The following is a 15,843-nucleotide window of genomic DNA, read 5'->3' on the forward strand; positions in this document are numbered from 1 at the left end:
TAGTTTTGATTGATTGGATCAATCGTAACTCTTTGTAAGACGGGGCCCTGGTGTTACACCAGACTTCAGATAGAGGTCAATGAAGCATCATAGCTGCTATATGTTTGTTATTTCCTTATAAAACACCTTACAAAACGCGACGAAAAGACTGAAGGTCAAAATGAATCCATAACGTTGTCCAAAATATCTTGGAACTGGAATGCGGAAAAAGTTTAAAACTGAAATTGTTCACGAAATTCACAAAAATTGTGCACGAAGTTTTTAATTTCACTTTAAAAATAGCCTAAGCGCCACAATGACAAGCCCCCCTCGCGTTCTGGTTCCTTCGAAAGTTTTGACGAGCCCCCCTCCCCCGGATTGTCTGACTATCCACTGGTAGTAAACATTATTCAACCCTCGAAGCACAGCTTTATTTTTTATTTATTTTTTTAACAGTGCCATTTTTAAACACGAGTCCATAGAAAATGTTTTATGCAATACATGGTGCAGCCATTTCTATTATCTATTATCTTTAATTGAGTCTATAAACCACCCTCTCTCGCTGCATTGTGTTTTCGAAAGCTTCCCAGTATTGGGGTAATGGCCAGGTCGGTCTCCTGACCATTGGACGAGTGAGTACGAGAGCTGCTATAGCAGTAACAGTAATGTAAAACGTTTGAATTGCTAAACTGAAACAGTAATTGTCATAAATATCAGCTCATATATCTCGTCGGATAGCCTACATCATCTTCAATGTCAGATCCTGGTTGCTGCTATCTCAACCGTTTGCTATGAGAGAATGAAAATGGAAAGATCAAAGAATATTTAGCAATTAGATATTCGTTTTATTTCAGGCACAATACAAAGCAATACAAATCAGATACAAATAATAACGGATGGTCATTTCTCTATAAAATTACATTATCCGTGACCGTAATATAATAATAAGATTGTAACTGAAAAAAGCAGAGTATGAAAATTAAAAGGAAGGGTCCCACACACACAAAAGTTTGTAAAGTATCTATTCCCCTTGAATGTTTAAACAAGAAATTGTGTATTTAACATTATATATGCGTATACTGTATAAGAAAGAAAAAAAGAGAAATCATGTAGGCAGACAGAATGGAAAATAATCAGATTGACGTACACTACTTTGAATTACACATCCGGGCTCCGTTGCATAAAATTAACTAGTATAGTAACTCTGTCATCCAACGGTAACTCTCATGGAATCCTTGATTCTGATTGGCTGTTGGGCTTTGTTACCATTAAATCTATACGTTAAAAGTTAGAATAGCAATTATTATGAACCGGGCATGGATGCAAGCTCAGTCACACAAAGAGAAGACGTTTAAATATTCGTCATTAACCTTATTTTTCACTGGAATCATCATTCAAATTACGATTTTTTTACCGTGTGAAAAGGCGGTAAGTCCAGTAGAATTTATTAACATTTCCTAAAAAAATAGGTACAAATGCATTTTTTTTACTGGAATAATATAGTTCAGGGGACACCGATTCAAAATCAGAATGCAATTTTGCCCCCTTGAGCAATTTTTTTAATCAACGTTTTAAGCCACTCCCACTTTAGTTACACATGTTCAAATTCAAGGTCCTAAAAAGTCATTTTGAGATAATATTGGCCATTCCCACTAACCGAAAAGCATTAAATAATAATGAAAACATAAGTTTTTGTTTGGTATCAAGCAAAACCACACACGATGGTCATAAACTCAAAAGAGACCGAAAAAACACTGTGCAGTTTTATTTCATGAAGGAAAATTGGTCATATGATACCAAGCTTATGTTACATGTTTTGATTGAAGTCTTGTTACATTGCCTGATGTCATTTGGCCTACCATACTGCACTTTGGGTGATCTTGTCATGTATTTAATCTCCTGTAACTATTATAATGGCATTTTACTTGCCACAAGCTTAAAATAGTTACTAAACACGTTATGTTTATTCTATAAAGTGTCACTTTCTGTCATAATTACTTATAGGCTATATATATGTGAAAAGTGGGCGTGGTTCGTGACGTCAGAAATGGAAATTGCCAAAGGGTGAGGAGGTAGAACTCGTCACATCCTTAATATACACACACTCAACAAACATGAGATATTCCACATTATATGTTATTTTTTTGTTTTGAGAGGTCGGACATGTTTTGAAGGTGCTCTGACGTTTGTGCAATTTTAACCGTGTTTCCTGACATTTTGTGAAAACGTTTTATATGGTTGCATCGGGGACTGGATGGTGGATATCAAGGATATACTTGTTTTTCAATTGGATAACTTATTTGGATAATATCGAACGTTTTTAACTTGAATTTTTGATCATTTTGGAGAGGAGAGTGTCAATAGACTTCTAAAACTAGCATCATTTACGCGTCATTGCCTAGCAACGCATCATTAAACGCATACTGGCCTGGATGGAACGCATCATTGGTATCTCTTTGCGCAACCATTCTTTGTGCGCTTAATTCTGATTGTTTCATGTAATTGTGACGTCACGATGTCAGGGAAGAAAAAGTCGTCGAAAAACAACTCTGGTGATAACGAAGAGACAAATGAGAGCTATTTTCTATCATTGATCAAGAATGAGCTAGGGAAACTTTCCAATTCCTTGAGTGCTAAGTTGACCGTCTTGGAGAAGTCTATCGACAGTGTACGAGAGGGACAAAATAGCATTGTGAACTAGCTGTCGTTCCTCAACGAGAAATTTGAGGAAATGAAGTTGAAGGCCGAGAAGATTGAAAAGGAGAACAGAGAACTAAAGGAGCAGAATATCTGTCTTCAGAAGAGATTCAGTGAATTGACCTTCCAGCTTAACGATCTTGACCAGTACCACAGGAGGGTCAACTTGGAGGTGGCAGGTGTACCAGAACGACAGGGCGAGGTTCCTGAAAGGATCGTACTTAATATCGCGAAACACATCAGCCCTGAGCTTGCAGCATCCGACTTCGATGTGGTTCATCGGCTGGGTTCCAAACGCCAAGCTGATAACAAAGCCCGCCCAATCATCGTGCGATTCACCACAAGACGAGCTCGGAACATCATGTATGATGGGAGAAGGAAACTGAAGACCCTCTCCACAAAGGATCTAGGATACAACAGCGATGGCAAGATCTACCTCAATGAAAACTTGATCGCTTCCACTAAGGAACTAATGAAAGATGTCAACAAGGCCCGCCGAGATGCCGGATACAAGTTCCTGTGGACCCAGAATGGCCGAATCTATGTAAGGAAGGATGAGAAGTGTCAACCCATCATCATTCATTCCAGAGAGGACTTTTCTAAGCTGTAGAAGGACTATCCATGTTATTCCATTTTCCAGTATTCTTTTCATTTCTTATGAAATTCTCGTCACAAAAATTTTCGCATCGATCAATATCTGTGTTATTTTCCGTGGTATATTTTGCATTTTTTCACTGCCCTTTCAATAATTTTTCAATACCAAGCATTTCATGGAGGTCATTTTACTTATTTTTGTGTGCAAATATTCTTCACCGACCGTTAATAATTGTATTTGATAATCTTTATTTTGTTAACTATTACTACTGCATTATTTTTCCAGCTCGAATTTGGGGTCATGTTGGTATCAAATCTAAAAGATGCTTTACATGCTCAGCTTACAAAGATTTTGTTTTAAAATGGCAATATATTCTATTTCAAAATGGTGGATAATATGCGTGATTTCCCATTTTATCATCTAAATAATGATGATTTCTTATTACTAAATCATCAGGATAAAAGCAATATTATCTCAAATCATCATACTCCATTCGATAGATTTTCTACCGATATTCTTACAAGTAATTTTGATGAGCTTCAAGTTGAATTCGATATTCATGATAAAGCATACAATCTCTCCTCATCTCCATATTATACAGAAAATTCATTCAAAGACTATGCTAAATCGATTGGAGAAGAAGATGTTTTTATTTTGCATTTGAGTATAAGAAGCGCTAACCAAAACTTCGAGAAATTACGATTATTATTAGAAAATACACAGTTTGCCAATCCCCCAATCATTGCTCTTACTGAAACTTGGTTCACGGAAACACCGAATTCCTTATGCACCCTCCCGAATTATGATATTGTTATAAACAATAGGAAAAATAAAATTGGAGGTGGATTAGCATTATATATTCCGTCTTCATTTGATTATGCAATTAGACATAAATTTGAATATATGAATGATATCATTGAATCCTTATTTGTAGAAGTAAAAATTCAAAAAGATAAGAAAACTCTTATAGGTGTCATTTACAGACCTCCTCAAACTTCTTGTATAGAAGATTTTTTATTTGCTACTAATGAACTTTTGCAAAACGGCGAATTGATAAATAACAATTGTATCATCACTGGTGATTTCAATATTAATCTCTTGACCAGTAATCACTCTTTAACAAACGATTTCCTTGAATTAATGTTAACTTCTACTTTTTTGCCGATTATTTCTAGACCAACCCGTATTACTGATCATTCTGCTACGCTTATAGATAATATATTCTGTAACTCTCATCCTCTTCCGAAAGCTGGCATTGTAACGACAGACATATCCGATCATTTTCTTATTTTTACCCATATCCAAACAATGCAATCATTCGCAAAAATGGAAAAGAAATATAGGATCTGTCGCAACTTTAGTGACAAAAATATTGAACGCCTCCAAGAAAATTTAAGCTCTGTTGATTGGTCTGACGTTTATAACTCGAAAGAGAATGTCGATGACTCGTTTGACATATTTTTGAAATATTTTAATGATTGCTTAGATTCTTGTGTTCCTCTGAAGAAATATCGAAATTACGACTATAAACGTGTTCCAAAGCTACCATGGGTTTCAAAATTGATATTAAGGTCCATCAATCGGAAAAATAATCTGTATGTTTCTTATATATCAAATCCAAATGATATTTCACGGAATAGATACACGTCTTATAAGAATACCTTAACAACTACTCTCCGAATAGCAAAAAAGAGGTTTTATTCAGAAAAATTACAATCATATAAAAACGACCTTAAAAATACATGGAAAACAATAAATGGGGCTCTAAACAAAATTAACAAATCTAGTGCTGTTAATAAATTAAGTGTAGATGGAAATATGGTTGAAGATACTCATTCTATAGCAAATGAATTTAATTCATATTTCTCTCAAATTGGACCGAAGTTAGCTGGAAATATTATACCTGTAGAAAATTCGTTTAAGGACTTTTTGGATAAACAAAATGATAGTTCAATATTTCTTACTCCAGTTAATAGAAAAGAATTACTTGAGATTGTATCTAATTTGAAAGCAGAAAAGACACCCGGTTATGATGGTATTACAAATAGAGTTGTGAAAAACATTATACATTCTCTTGCTGATCCTCTGCTTCATATATTTAATTTATCATTGCAGCTTGGTCAGGTCCCAAAGAAGATGAAAATAGCTAAAGTTATACCCATTTTCAAAAAGGGAGACCAATTGATTACTAGTAATTATCGCCCAATATCCTTGTTAACTTCGTTCTCAAAAATTCTTGAAAGGATAATTTATAAAAGGACAGTTGCTTTCCTTAAGAAATATAGTATTATATGTGATAATCAATTCGGTTTTAGAGAAAAACATAATACAACTCATGCTATATTGACATTAATAAATAAAATATCTACTTCTTTTGACAATTCTGATCATACCGTAGGATTATTCCTCGACTTCTCAAAAGCGTTTGACACAATAGATCATGAAATACTGTTATATAAGCTATCAAATTACGGTATCAGAGGGACAGCTTTACAATGGTTTAGAAGTTATCTTACTGATAGAATTCAGTTTGTTACAGTAAATGAATCAGAATCTCCAACAACGCCAGTTTCCTGTGGAATTCCACAAGGTAGTATTCTTGGCCCTTTGTTATTTATACTTTATGTTAATGATATGAAAAATTCATCCCATGTTCTCTCATTTATTCTCTTTGCTGATGATTCCAATATTTTCTATACACATCATGATCCACATGTACTTGTGAGAACTATGAATACAGAATTTAAAAAAGTAACAAACTGGATTAAAGCCAACAAACTGTCACTGAATCTGCAAAAAACTAATTATATGCTTTTTAGTCATTTATTGAAACATCTACCGCATCAAATACTTTTAGATAATACTGAAATCAAAGAAGTGCAAACAACAAAATTCTTAGGTCTTACTATTGATAACAAGCTCACGTGGAATGCTCATATCAACAATATTTGCAAAACAGTTTTACGAAATATTGGAGTCATCAATAAGCTTAAAAACGTTCTTCCAGCACAGGCGCTATCCATGTTGTATTGTGCATTAATCCTACCGTATCTTAATTATGGAATTCTGGCATGGGGTAATGCCTCTCAAACGAGACTAAATAAAGTCTTGCTACTTCAGAAAAAAGTAATGAGAATAATATGCAATATGTCCTTTAGATCTCATACGGATGAATTGTTTCGTCAGAAACGTATCCTTAAAGTCAATGACCTGTACCGCTTGCAACTATTCCAATTCATGTATCAGCTAGATAGAAATAGTGTACCTAATGTCTTACAAAAGAAATTTATGAGAAACAATACTTTACATTCATATAATACGAGACAATCAAACGACTATCACCTACCTAAAAGTAGAACAGTATTTTCTAGCAAAACTATATTTTTCACAGGACCAAAACTCTGGAATTCTCTGGACAGAGAAATGAAAGAGGCAGCTAATCTTAACCGATTTAAATTACTCATCAAAAAATTTCTTCTGAATTCTTATTGATTCAATCAAATATTTGTGAACTTCATACTTATCCACGGTAATATTGATTATTTTAAAGTCAATATTTAATTTTGTATATAGTGTATATACATTTGTGTTACAGTGTTTATATCTATATAATTGTATAGAATTTTGCTGATTATTTTACTCTATTTGTGTCATATTACCCTTGTGTAAAGTTTTAATAGGGGGTCTACATTTTACAAGCACTGCTTTTTAGTAGGCCCCTCCACTTTTTTTCTTTTCATTGTACGTTTCAGTCCTGCATGTGTTATGCATTTTTTTCATTGTAAACATGATTTATTACGAAATGTACTTTGATGATTGTGGAATATGAATTTATCAATAAATAAACTAAATAAATGTTGCATTGATTATATTTGTGGCCCAGTTTGACCTTTAATAATCTTAATATGACCTTTAATTGTCCTGGAAAACTAAATGCCTAGTGATTCATGTATGTGGATTCTATTTTGAAATCGGTTTAATTCGATATCAAACATGATATGTTTATTCCGCTAAATATTTAAGAGGAATGTAAGAAATCTGGTGTGGTTTAGGACGTCACAAAATAAAATTCCTCAAGATGCCAAAGTAGCACCGGTCGGATTCTTGATATGCACACCCTCAACTTAACCAATATATTCACATAATATCCATCTTATTTGTATTTAATACATTATATGTTTCACACTCTAAATATTTCTTACATTTGCAAGGCAATTAATTTGACCTCTTTATGACATAAAATGGCCTTTAACTGACTTATCCGTGATTTAATTGTCGAATAATCCACAAATCTACAGTTGATCTTTTCATAAGCTTTGATACCAAACATGACATGATTATTCCTTAAAATATAAAATTAATATTTAAGAGGTATGTGCAAAAGTGGGCGTGGTCTTTGACGTCAATAACAAAAAAAGTCCATGCAGGGGTGCCCAGGCGGCACCCGTCAGATTCTTGAAGTAGACACCCCATACTACAACTTTCAGTAAAAAAATCCCAGTCATATCCAACTTGACGGTCATGCAGTAATGTTTATCATATCTACTCGACTATATTTATTTTTAAAGAAAAGGTGGACCAGGGAACGTTGAAGAAAAATAGAGAAACAGACAAAGATAGGGGAAGGGAAGGGTGGGGACTGGAAACGCATACATTTCGGATCGACGAATGAGCAAGCCTTGAATCTGCGTTGACAGTACAGTGCACTCATCTAGTACATAAACCCAAATTCACCATAGTTCTACAGAGCTTGTAGCATGAAAAGTCATATGAATAATGCTGTATAGATTATATACGTACAAGTACACAACTACTGATAAAAAATAGATTTTCTTGGTTTGTGTTGTAATCTAATAAGGCAATTTTTTTCCAATTGAGGTTCTTTTTAAACCATTTGTTGTAATAATCATCGATGTTATTGATATTTCCATTTCCATTTATTGGTTCTGCAACACTTTTTATAAACACATTGTCAAAGAAAATACTATAATAATATACGTATTCCTGACAAGCAAAACATTGAAAAAAAAATGTATTTTCTATTAATACATATCCATTTTTAGAAGGTTATAGGGGTTGCTACTATATTCTAATCTTGACTACGTGGGAACCCCGAAGCCCTGCGTGGCAACCCATTATATTGATATAATATAAACAAGGGTCCGGAAGCGGGGGAAGGTTGCAGGGGGGCATTTGCCCCCCCCCTATGTGCCCCCTTGAAAGTAGAAAAAATATAAATTATTTAAGTACAAAAGTTAACGATGAAGGCACTTTTCTGCCTAAAAATGTCATTTCCATAGTCAAAAATTAAAAAATTTCGTCCCTGACGGGGCGCGAAATTACAATTATCATAGTAAGCCTCACGTCTTTTGACGAACATGTTCCTCTGTGAAACCTACCTTTGATAAGCCCCTTTTCCATCTTATTACAATGTGACAACGTTTATGTTTTAATGAATAGGGGAAGGCGGGGTAAGTTGAGCATAGGGGCAAGTTGAGCCACCAGCCGCAGGCCAATAATGAATGAGTCAGACATTGTGGTGGTGTCATATATTGATGACCCATAGCATAACCCCTAAACCCACCACATTGTTTTCAACTTTGAAACAAAAAGTAGATTTTTAGAGGGAAAAATATGAATTTCAGCCAAAAAAGTAAAAAAGAGTGTGAAATAGATAAGTGCTTTATAAACACACAAGTCTTTAAATATAATAAATACATGATAGCAACATGATTAGTCCAGGTATGGATCTTCATTCTTGTCATAGTCGTTTATATGATGGATGCATAATAAATGTGTGGATACAAAATTATCGCACTAAGTTCGGACTGGGGTAAGTTGAGCCAAACAGCATGGGGCAAGTCGAGCCATGGTAATTCTTATGGTAATGTATCTTAAAAAACAAACAAACCATAAAAATCGATTGAAATGCTGGCTGAAAGGAGCAAATTTACATGACTACTCTTTTCCTTTTAAAGGATGTTAGTATTTATGGAGAATTAGCAAGTGAAACGACTTTAAACAAAAAATTGACATGCTAGTTCTCCCCTCATACATTTTGTACATAGTATTTGTGGCTCAACTTACCCCAGAAGGTGGCTCAAACTTACCCCATATATGGGGCAAGTTGAGCCATTTGACATCATTTTTTTCAAAGGTCATGATGAATTTCAGTGTGGGGATAAAAAGTTATATATAGGTGGAAAATATTTCAGAAGAATTAAATTTCAAGGCAAGGTACTTATTACGACAAGATTATTAATTATATCAATTCTAACATGCAAAAAGCAAAAACTGTCACAACTTACCCCGCCTTCCCCTACATTTCAGACTAAAACCGAATGTCAAATTCAATAGTGGTCCACCAATGATTAGGTTTATAACTCTATGATCCTGGCTGTGTCGGCTAACAAACCGGACCCAATATCAAAAACGCGCGTGAACACTGGTTACTCGACAACATATGGAATCTATATAACTGTCAAGCCCAGAAACCATAACATCTCCAGATCGTCATTATCTCGTACTTGTAGCCTGAGTAAGTCATCCCTGAAATAGTAAGTATAGTTTAATAAAAATACAGATTTGAATTATAAAAACTTGTTTCAATTATTTCATTTTCAACTAAATATGAATTGAGTTAATACCATGATAACAAATGAGTGTCCTAAAGATAATACCAAGATCATTTCAACTAAAAAAAAGACATGTTATCAGAAAATTACACACAGAATAATCATGTGTAGAGGATTATAATTTATAATTTGTGAAAATGGTGAATCCCACTCGAAAGCAACTTAGAGTTAATGTTTAGACATGAAAAAAAAAATAATCCGTGAAAGTGTCTACTTGACCCGACTCATATTATCCGTGAAATGAATAAAAATGTAAATAAAGAATATAAAAGAAAAGCGTTACAGTACTGCTCTATTATAAAAAAATCTTAAGATATTTTTACATCCCCGTATTTTCCTCTATTCCTTTTCATTGGCATGAATGGCAAGCAGGCATGTTGTCTGATACCATTTCAACTCGTGATATAGCACTTATGTATTTTAGATTCCACAACTTCTTCCAATTACCTGTTACTAATCAGATCGCGATGGCATCTATGTTCTCTGGTTCATCCCAGCTTTTGTTATTCAGAGACGTTTTCAAAAATTAAAAAAATAAAATCTGGGGGTGGGTGGGACAGCAAGACTTAAATTTTCGAAGAAACTTAAGAGCGAGAGGGTTGGTGATGGGGGAGCTTTTGCAATTTGTATAATAAAATTGAAGGATTTCGTGCGCACCTTTGGGCGGCCCCCGGCTGCGTATGGTCGTGTTCGTCATTTTAAAGTCTCTAAAAGGCCTATATTACATTGGTTTAAAGCAATTTCGTTTGCAATAAGACTCGTCATTTGCTGGAACTGCGACCCTGATCATGAAGAAACATCAGTCTTAGTCAGAAGGGAGGAAACAGAAGAAGCAAAAATAACTCCACGACTGTTTAATTCTCAAGAAATTTCTTTTTTCGAATGCTCTTAGAAGCGCAACTTCTATACTCCATTTTTACACAGTCCTTACCGTGGGGGTCCCACACCCTCTCCCGCTCGATCGCTTCGGTATCCCACGCTGTCAAAAATATTGTGTCCCCTTCGGGATTTGCCCCCCCCCCCAAAAAAAAAAAAAAACTGAAAGTGTTCCGGCGCGCCTGAATATGAACGATATCTTGAACGAGTTCCTGAATTTCAAGCCGTTTTAAAATGTAATCTCATTTCTGTATCATCCCGGCTACTCTACTCTCATAATCGATAGCTCTCTATATCAAATATTTTAGAACATGTTTTTCCCTTCCGAATAATGATTAGAATGACGAGCACAAAACAAGGATTGGATTAATATCGCATGATCTAAGATTTAATATAGTAAAATACCATGTGTGCATGCTATCACTGCTAATTGTATAAATGAGAAAGAAATTTATTACACGTGTGCACATAAGAATATGATATGACAGCCTTTAGCATGAACAAATATGACAGCCTTTGGCATGAACAAATACGCAATAAAAACAAGTGGAATGCCTCTGGCGGTCTCACCTGCATCACGCGATTCAATATTATAATAGCAGCAGTGCTGACTTTGAAAATTACTATAACTCGCACAAGATGTTCAGTGATACTGGTTACTCTTATGTCCAAGTTTCATGAACTAGACCAATATACTGTCAAAGTTATGATGATAAACAAACAAATACCCCCTATTTGGCGAAGGTTCGTTGACCCTAAATGACCTTTGAACTTTATCATGTGACCTGAAACTTGCACAGGATGTTCAGTAATACGTGATTAACCTGATGTCCAAACTTTCATGGAATGGGTCTATATATTTTCTAAGTTATGACATTTCAAAAACTTAACCTTAGGTTAAGATTTTGATGTTGGATGTTCATTCCCCCAACATAGTCTAAGTTCATTGACCCTAAATGACCTTTGAGCTTGGTCATGCGACATGAAACTCAGGCAGGATGTTCAGTAATACTTTACAAACCTTGGCCAAGTTTCATGAACTAGGTCCATATACTTTCTAAGTTATGCTGTTATTTTAAAAACTGAACCCTCGGTTAAGATTTGGTGTTGACGCCGCCGCCACTACCGTCGAAAAAGCGGCGCCTATTGTGTCACTCTGCTATGCAGGTGAAACAAAAAACTTCGTAACTCGACTGGGGATGGATTTGAATATGTTGGAAAAAAGGAATGTTTAAATAAACAAGGCAAACGCCAAGCGTTGTCTCGCCTTCATATTGCAGTCATGAAGAGAATGCATGTCAAAACTATGCTATATGACTTCTGAGGCTGTCAGCAGTTTAGGGGGTGAATTGTCGTTCTGACAGTTTACATATGCAATAAAGGTAAAGGCATACTTTGTCCCTACAAAATCAGATAACACCAACAATGCTGTTAATACTATGAAGCTATAATTATTTTCCATGCAAGTAAGGAAATGAATGTTAGCGAAAAATAATGTAATTGATACTAATGTGAGTCAAATTGTAGAATTAAATCAATTATTAAGGTGTTATGGCAAACTTATTGTTTGTAAAAATGGAGGAAAGGTTGTGCATGAGAGATAAATATAAAAACTTATTGTGTGTGATTCCCAGCCATCTTGCCTTCACTTTAGCAGTAGGGTTTTCTAAATTGATCTGTGTGCATATGATAAGTAAATGATGCAAGAGTGAAGTACTACAAGCTATAGAAAGTTATTGCGTGTACAACACAGCACTGTGCCAGTCATGGAAAGTTCATTGACCTTTGACCTAATTTATATTCGACTCATATTCAAATTTGACCTGTACCTCCAGGAGATGGACCTCTGGTATGAATTTGGTAATCCCACCTCGAAGATATAGAAAGTTATTGGGTGAACAACACAGCACAATGCCAGTCATGGAAAGTTCATTGACCTTTGACCTTAATCAAATTCAACTCACATTCGAACTTCACCTGCACCTTCAAGAGATATACCTCTGTTATGAATTTGGCGATCTCACCTCAAAGCTATAGGAAGTTTTGTGTGTACAACACAGACCAGTGCCAGTCATGGAAAGTTCATTGACCTTTGACCTTATTCAAATTCGACTCATATTCAAACTTTACCGGTGCCTCCAGGAGATGGACCTCTGGTATGAATTTGGCGATCCCACCTCGAAGATATAGAAAGTTATTATGTGTACAACATAGCACAGTGCCAGTCATGGAAAGTTCATTGAACTTTGACCTTTGATCTTATTCAAATTTGACACATATTCGAACTTGGCCTGTGCCTTCAGTAGATGGACCTCTGGTATGAATTTGGTGATCCCACCTTGAAGCTATAGAAAGTTATAGAGTGTACAACACGATTGTTGACGACGACGACGACACCGGAAATAGTGATACCTATGTCTCGCTCCGCTACGCAGGCGAGACAATGACATCTCGGTACTTACCCTAGTGGTTTCCCATGTACTATATCCACCGTTATCTTATGTTCACCATTTGAGTCAATACAAGAGGAATCAAAGCTCTCATCAGTGCCACATCTTAAGAATCTAATGAAGAGAACACACATTCGTCGTTAGAACCTGCTTTGCATGATATAGGGGAAGGGTGACATTTGTTGGGTTGGCTCAATGGAAAGCGAAGTTAAAACAATGGTAGAGGAGAAAAAATAATTTAGTTTACGCATGTATGATATACCCACAACATTTTAATGTCCCTCTGTTGTAGGTTCACGTTATAAGAGGTTAAATTGTAAGTAGGAGGAAAAAAGATGTACATCGAATCAAATCAAACTGAAATAAAATTTAGAAGCAACTTATTGTCGTTCTTAAACATAAGAGCATTGCCCAATCCATGGACCATCGAAACAAAGTGACCCCAAGAGAAATGCAAGACAATTCATGTTTGAACATGATTAGTAGGGGCTGCATGATATCAAATTATCTGTAATTTTGTCAATACATGAGGTACAATATTGTAGACAGACGTACCAAATATTAACTATAATCTACCGGAAAAATTAAGCAAAGTCACATTGAATGCTATAATTACAGTTTTCAAACCCAAAAGTAAAGAATCTAAAGCAAAAATATATTTATAAAAAATCCCCCCACCGAAAGTAGAAACGAAATTAGAAATGTAATGAACTCTCAATGTTTTGCTTGCTTTAAAAAGAAGACACCAAATGTATTATGCAAATGATGGAAAAGATGGCCGCCAATTAGCATATTCCCTTTTCCCCATTACACTAATACATGACACATTTCTTCCTACAGTGCATATAGTCTACATGCATCTAACGGCTTAGCCCAACATGATACTTGTCTTATAATTGGATCAAGTGTTTTCTTATTCAATCTACAATAATTGAAATATTTTACATTTCGTACAATAAATCAGGGGTTAGCGTTCCCTTTTCGTTTTCATTTATAATTCATAAATAAGTCTATTGTATAATACATGTATGTGTATGTGTTTCTTGAATACAATTTTTGTACAGGGATACTTGAAATATGTTTTATTTATATGTCAAAATGTACAAAACAAACTGTAATTTTTGAAAATGGAAATAAACGAAATGAAATGAAATAAAACGTATTCTTAAGCAAAAAAAAATAATTAATTTCATTTCAATTTTCATTTTTTCACTATTCAATAAAACATAATAATTTATCCCTTCATCTTTTTATGAGGGTAAATATCACCCCCCCCTTTATATGATGGTCATTTGTTTTTGTTTATAATTTTATAAATAGCATTGGCCAGGGAGTTTCAAAATTGGTTAATAGTATAATTCCAGCAAAATACCTATTCTCCACAATAAAAAAAACACACCCTGACAAATTGAAAAGGGTGTACCTATCAACCGATAAACGTCGTCATGAACCAACAAAAATATAGAAATAAACTGAACATATCATACCTTAGGGTCCTCAGATGTTTGAGGTCGTCCGATGATCTGAAAGCTTGAATCATTCGTTCGGTCTGATCGTTACCGATGTTGATATTTCTTAATGTGACCTTGACAAGCTGAGGTGAGACCTTGCGAAGTGCATTGGGTAGTGAAGTTGGATCATCGTGGAGAGAAGCCGGTTGTTTAGCATACTTAACCGTATGAATGGTGAGCTCTGTCGCGGCTGGTAGATGGATCCTGTGGATGACGTCACATCTGATCGTGCGCCATACCTGTATCGTGATCCTCTTCACAATGTCAAACATCGAACCACAATCCTGCCATCCTTCTCGTGTCCTATCAGTAACTGTCAGATCAGTCACAGTTGAGCTCGTGTTGCAGTCATCCTATACAATAGATGAGAAAATAATAAAGTGACCCTAAGAGATTACAAGACATCATACAAGTGGAAACATGATATTAATTTATTACCATTCACATCGGCTGACAATATATAAGTATAAGAAAGTATAAGTATTCATTTCTTGTCCATAAATTGAAATTCTTCTTGTTTGCATGCCGTACAAATACATAATAAAGACAACAGATTATATAAACTTATACATATGTAACATGAACAATTTAATCTACAAAATGGAGGAGATAATGAAGAATATATATAACACGCTGGAGAAAAAAAACATCTAAAACATATCTTAGGAAAAAAACAGATCACCAATGAAGTGTTTTCTTTACGATTGTATTTTTGTCATCCTAATTTCAAGAAACAACAAAATATATTCTTAGTAGATTTTCTCACATCACGCTTTCGATTTTTTTCTTACAAACACTTCATTTTATGAATACGAACGGAGAATCAATAATTGCACAGAAAAATAAAATGAAACAATTAACATAGCACTGTATTAAATTCATCAAAGTTTCATTTAAAATGAGAAAGTTATGGCATTAAAATGGGTTGTTACTAACTTACCATTCACTTTGTCGTGTCTCGTTTGAATTAAACAATATTTTTATCTTTTACAGATCATACACTCTTCATGAAGCACCACAAGTGTACAACAATGGCAATTTACCTTGTGTAAAGACAAGTCAAACTTAAATTAATTAAAATATATAAAAAAAATTGTAAG

At 34.8% G+C, this 15,843-nt stretch overlaps 1 protein-coding gene across 1 annotated transcript in view; it reads right to left on the reverse strand.

Moving 5' to 3' along the window:
• Positions 1-437: 437 nt before the first annotated feature.
• The window catches only part of LOC121420556, a 30,030-nt gene continuing 14,624 nt past the window's right edge, over positions 438-15,843 (reverse strand). The window contains exons 7-9 of the mRNA XM_041615218.1: positions 14,720-15,096; positions 13,245-13,346; positions 438-768 (exon numbers count right to left, since the gene is read on the reverse strand). Coding sequence (XP_041471152.1) covers positions 753-768; positions 13,245-13,346; positions 14,720-15,096 — 495 coding nt within the window. The 3' untranslated portion in view covers positions 438-752. The remainder of the gene's footprint in view (positions 769-13,244; positions 13,347-14,719; positions 15,097-15,843) is intronic.

Source organism: Lytechinus variegatus, chromosome 8 (assembly GCF_018143015.1).
Source record: "Lytechinus variegatus isolate NC3 chromosome 8, Lvar_3.0, whole genome shotgun sequence".
NCBI lineage: Eukaryota > Metazoa > Echinodermata > Echinoidea > Temnopleuroida > Toxopneustidae > Lytechinus > Lytechinus variegatus.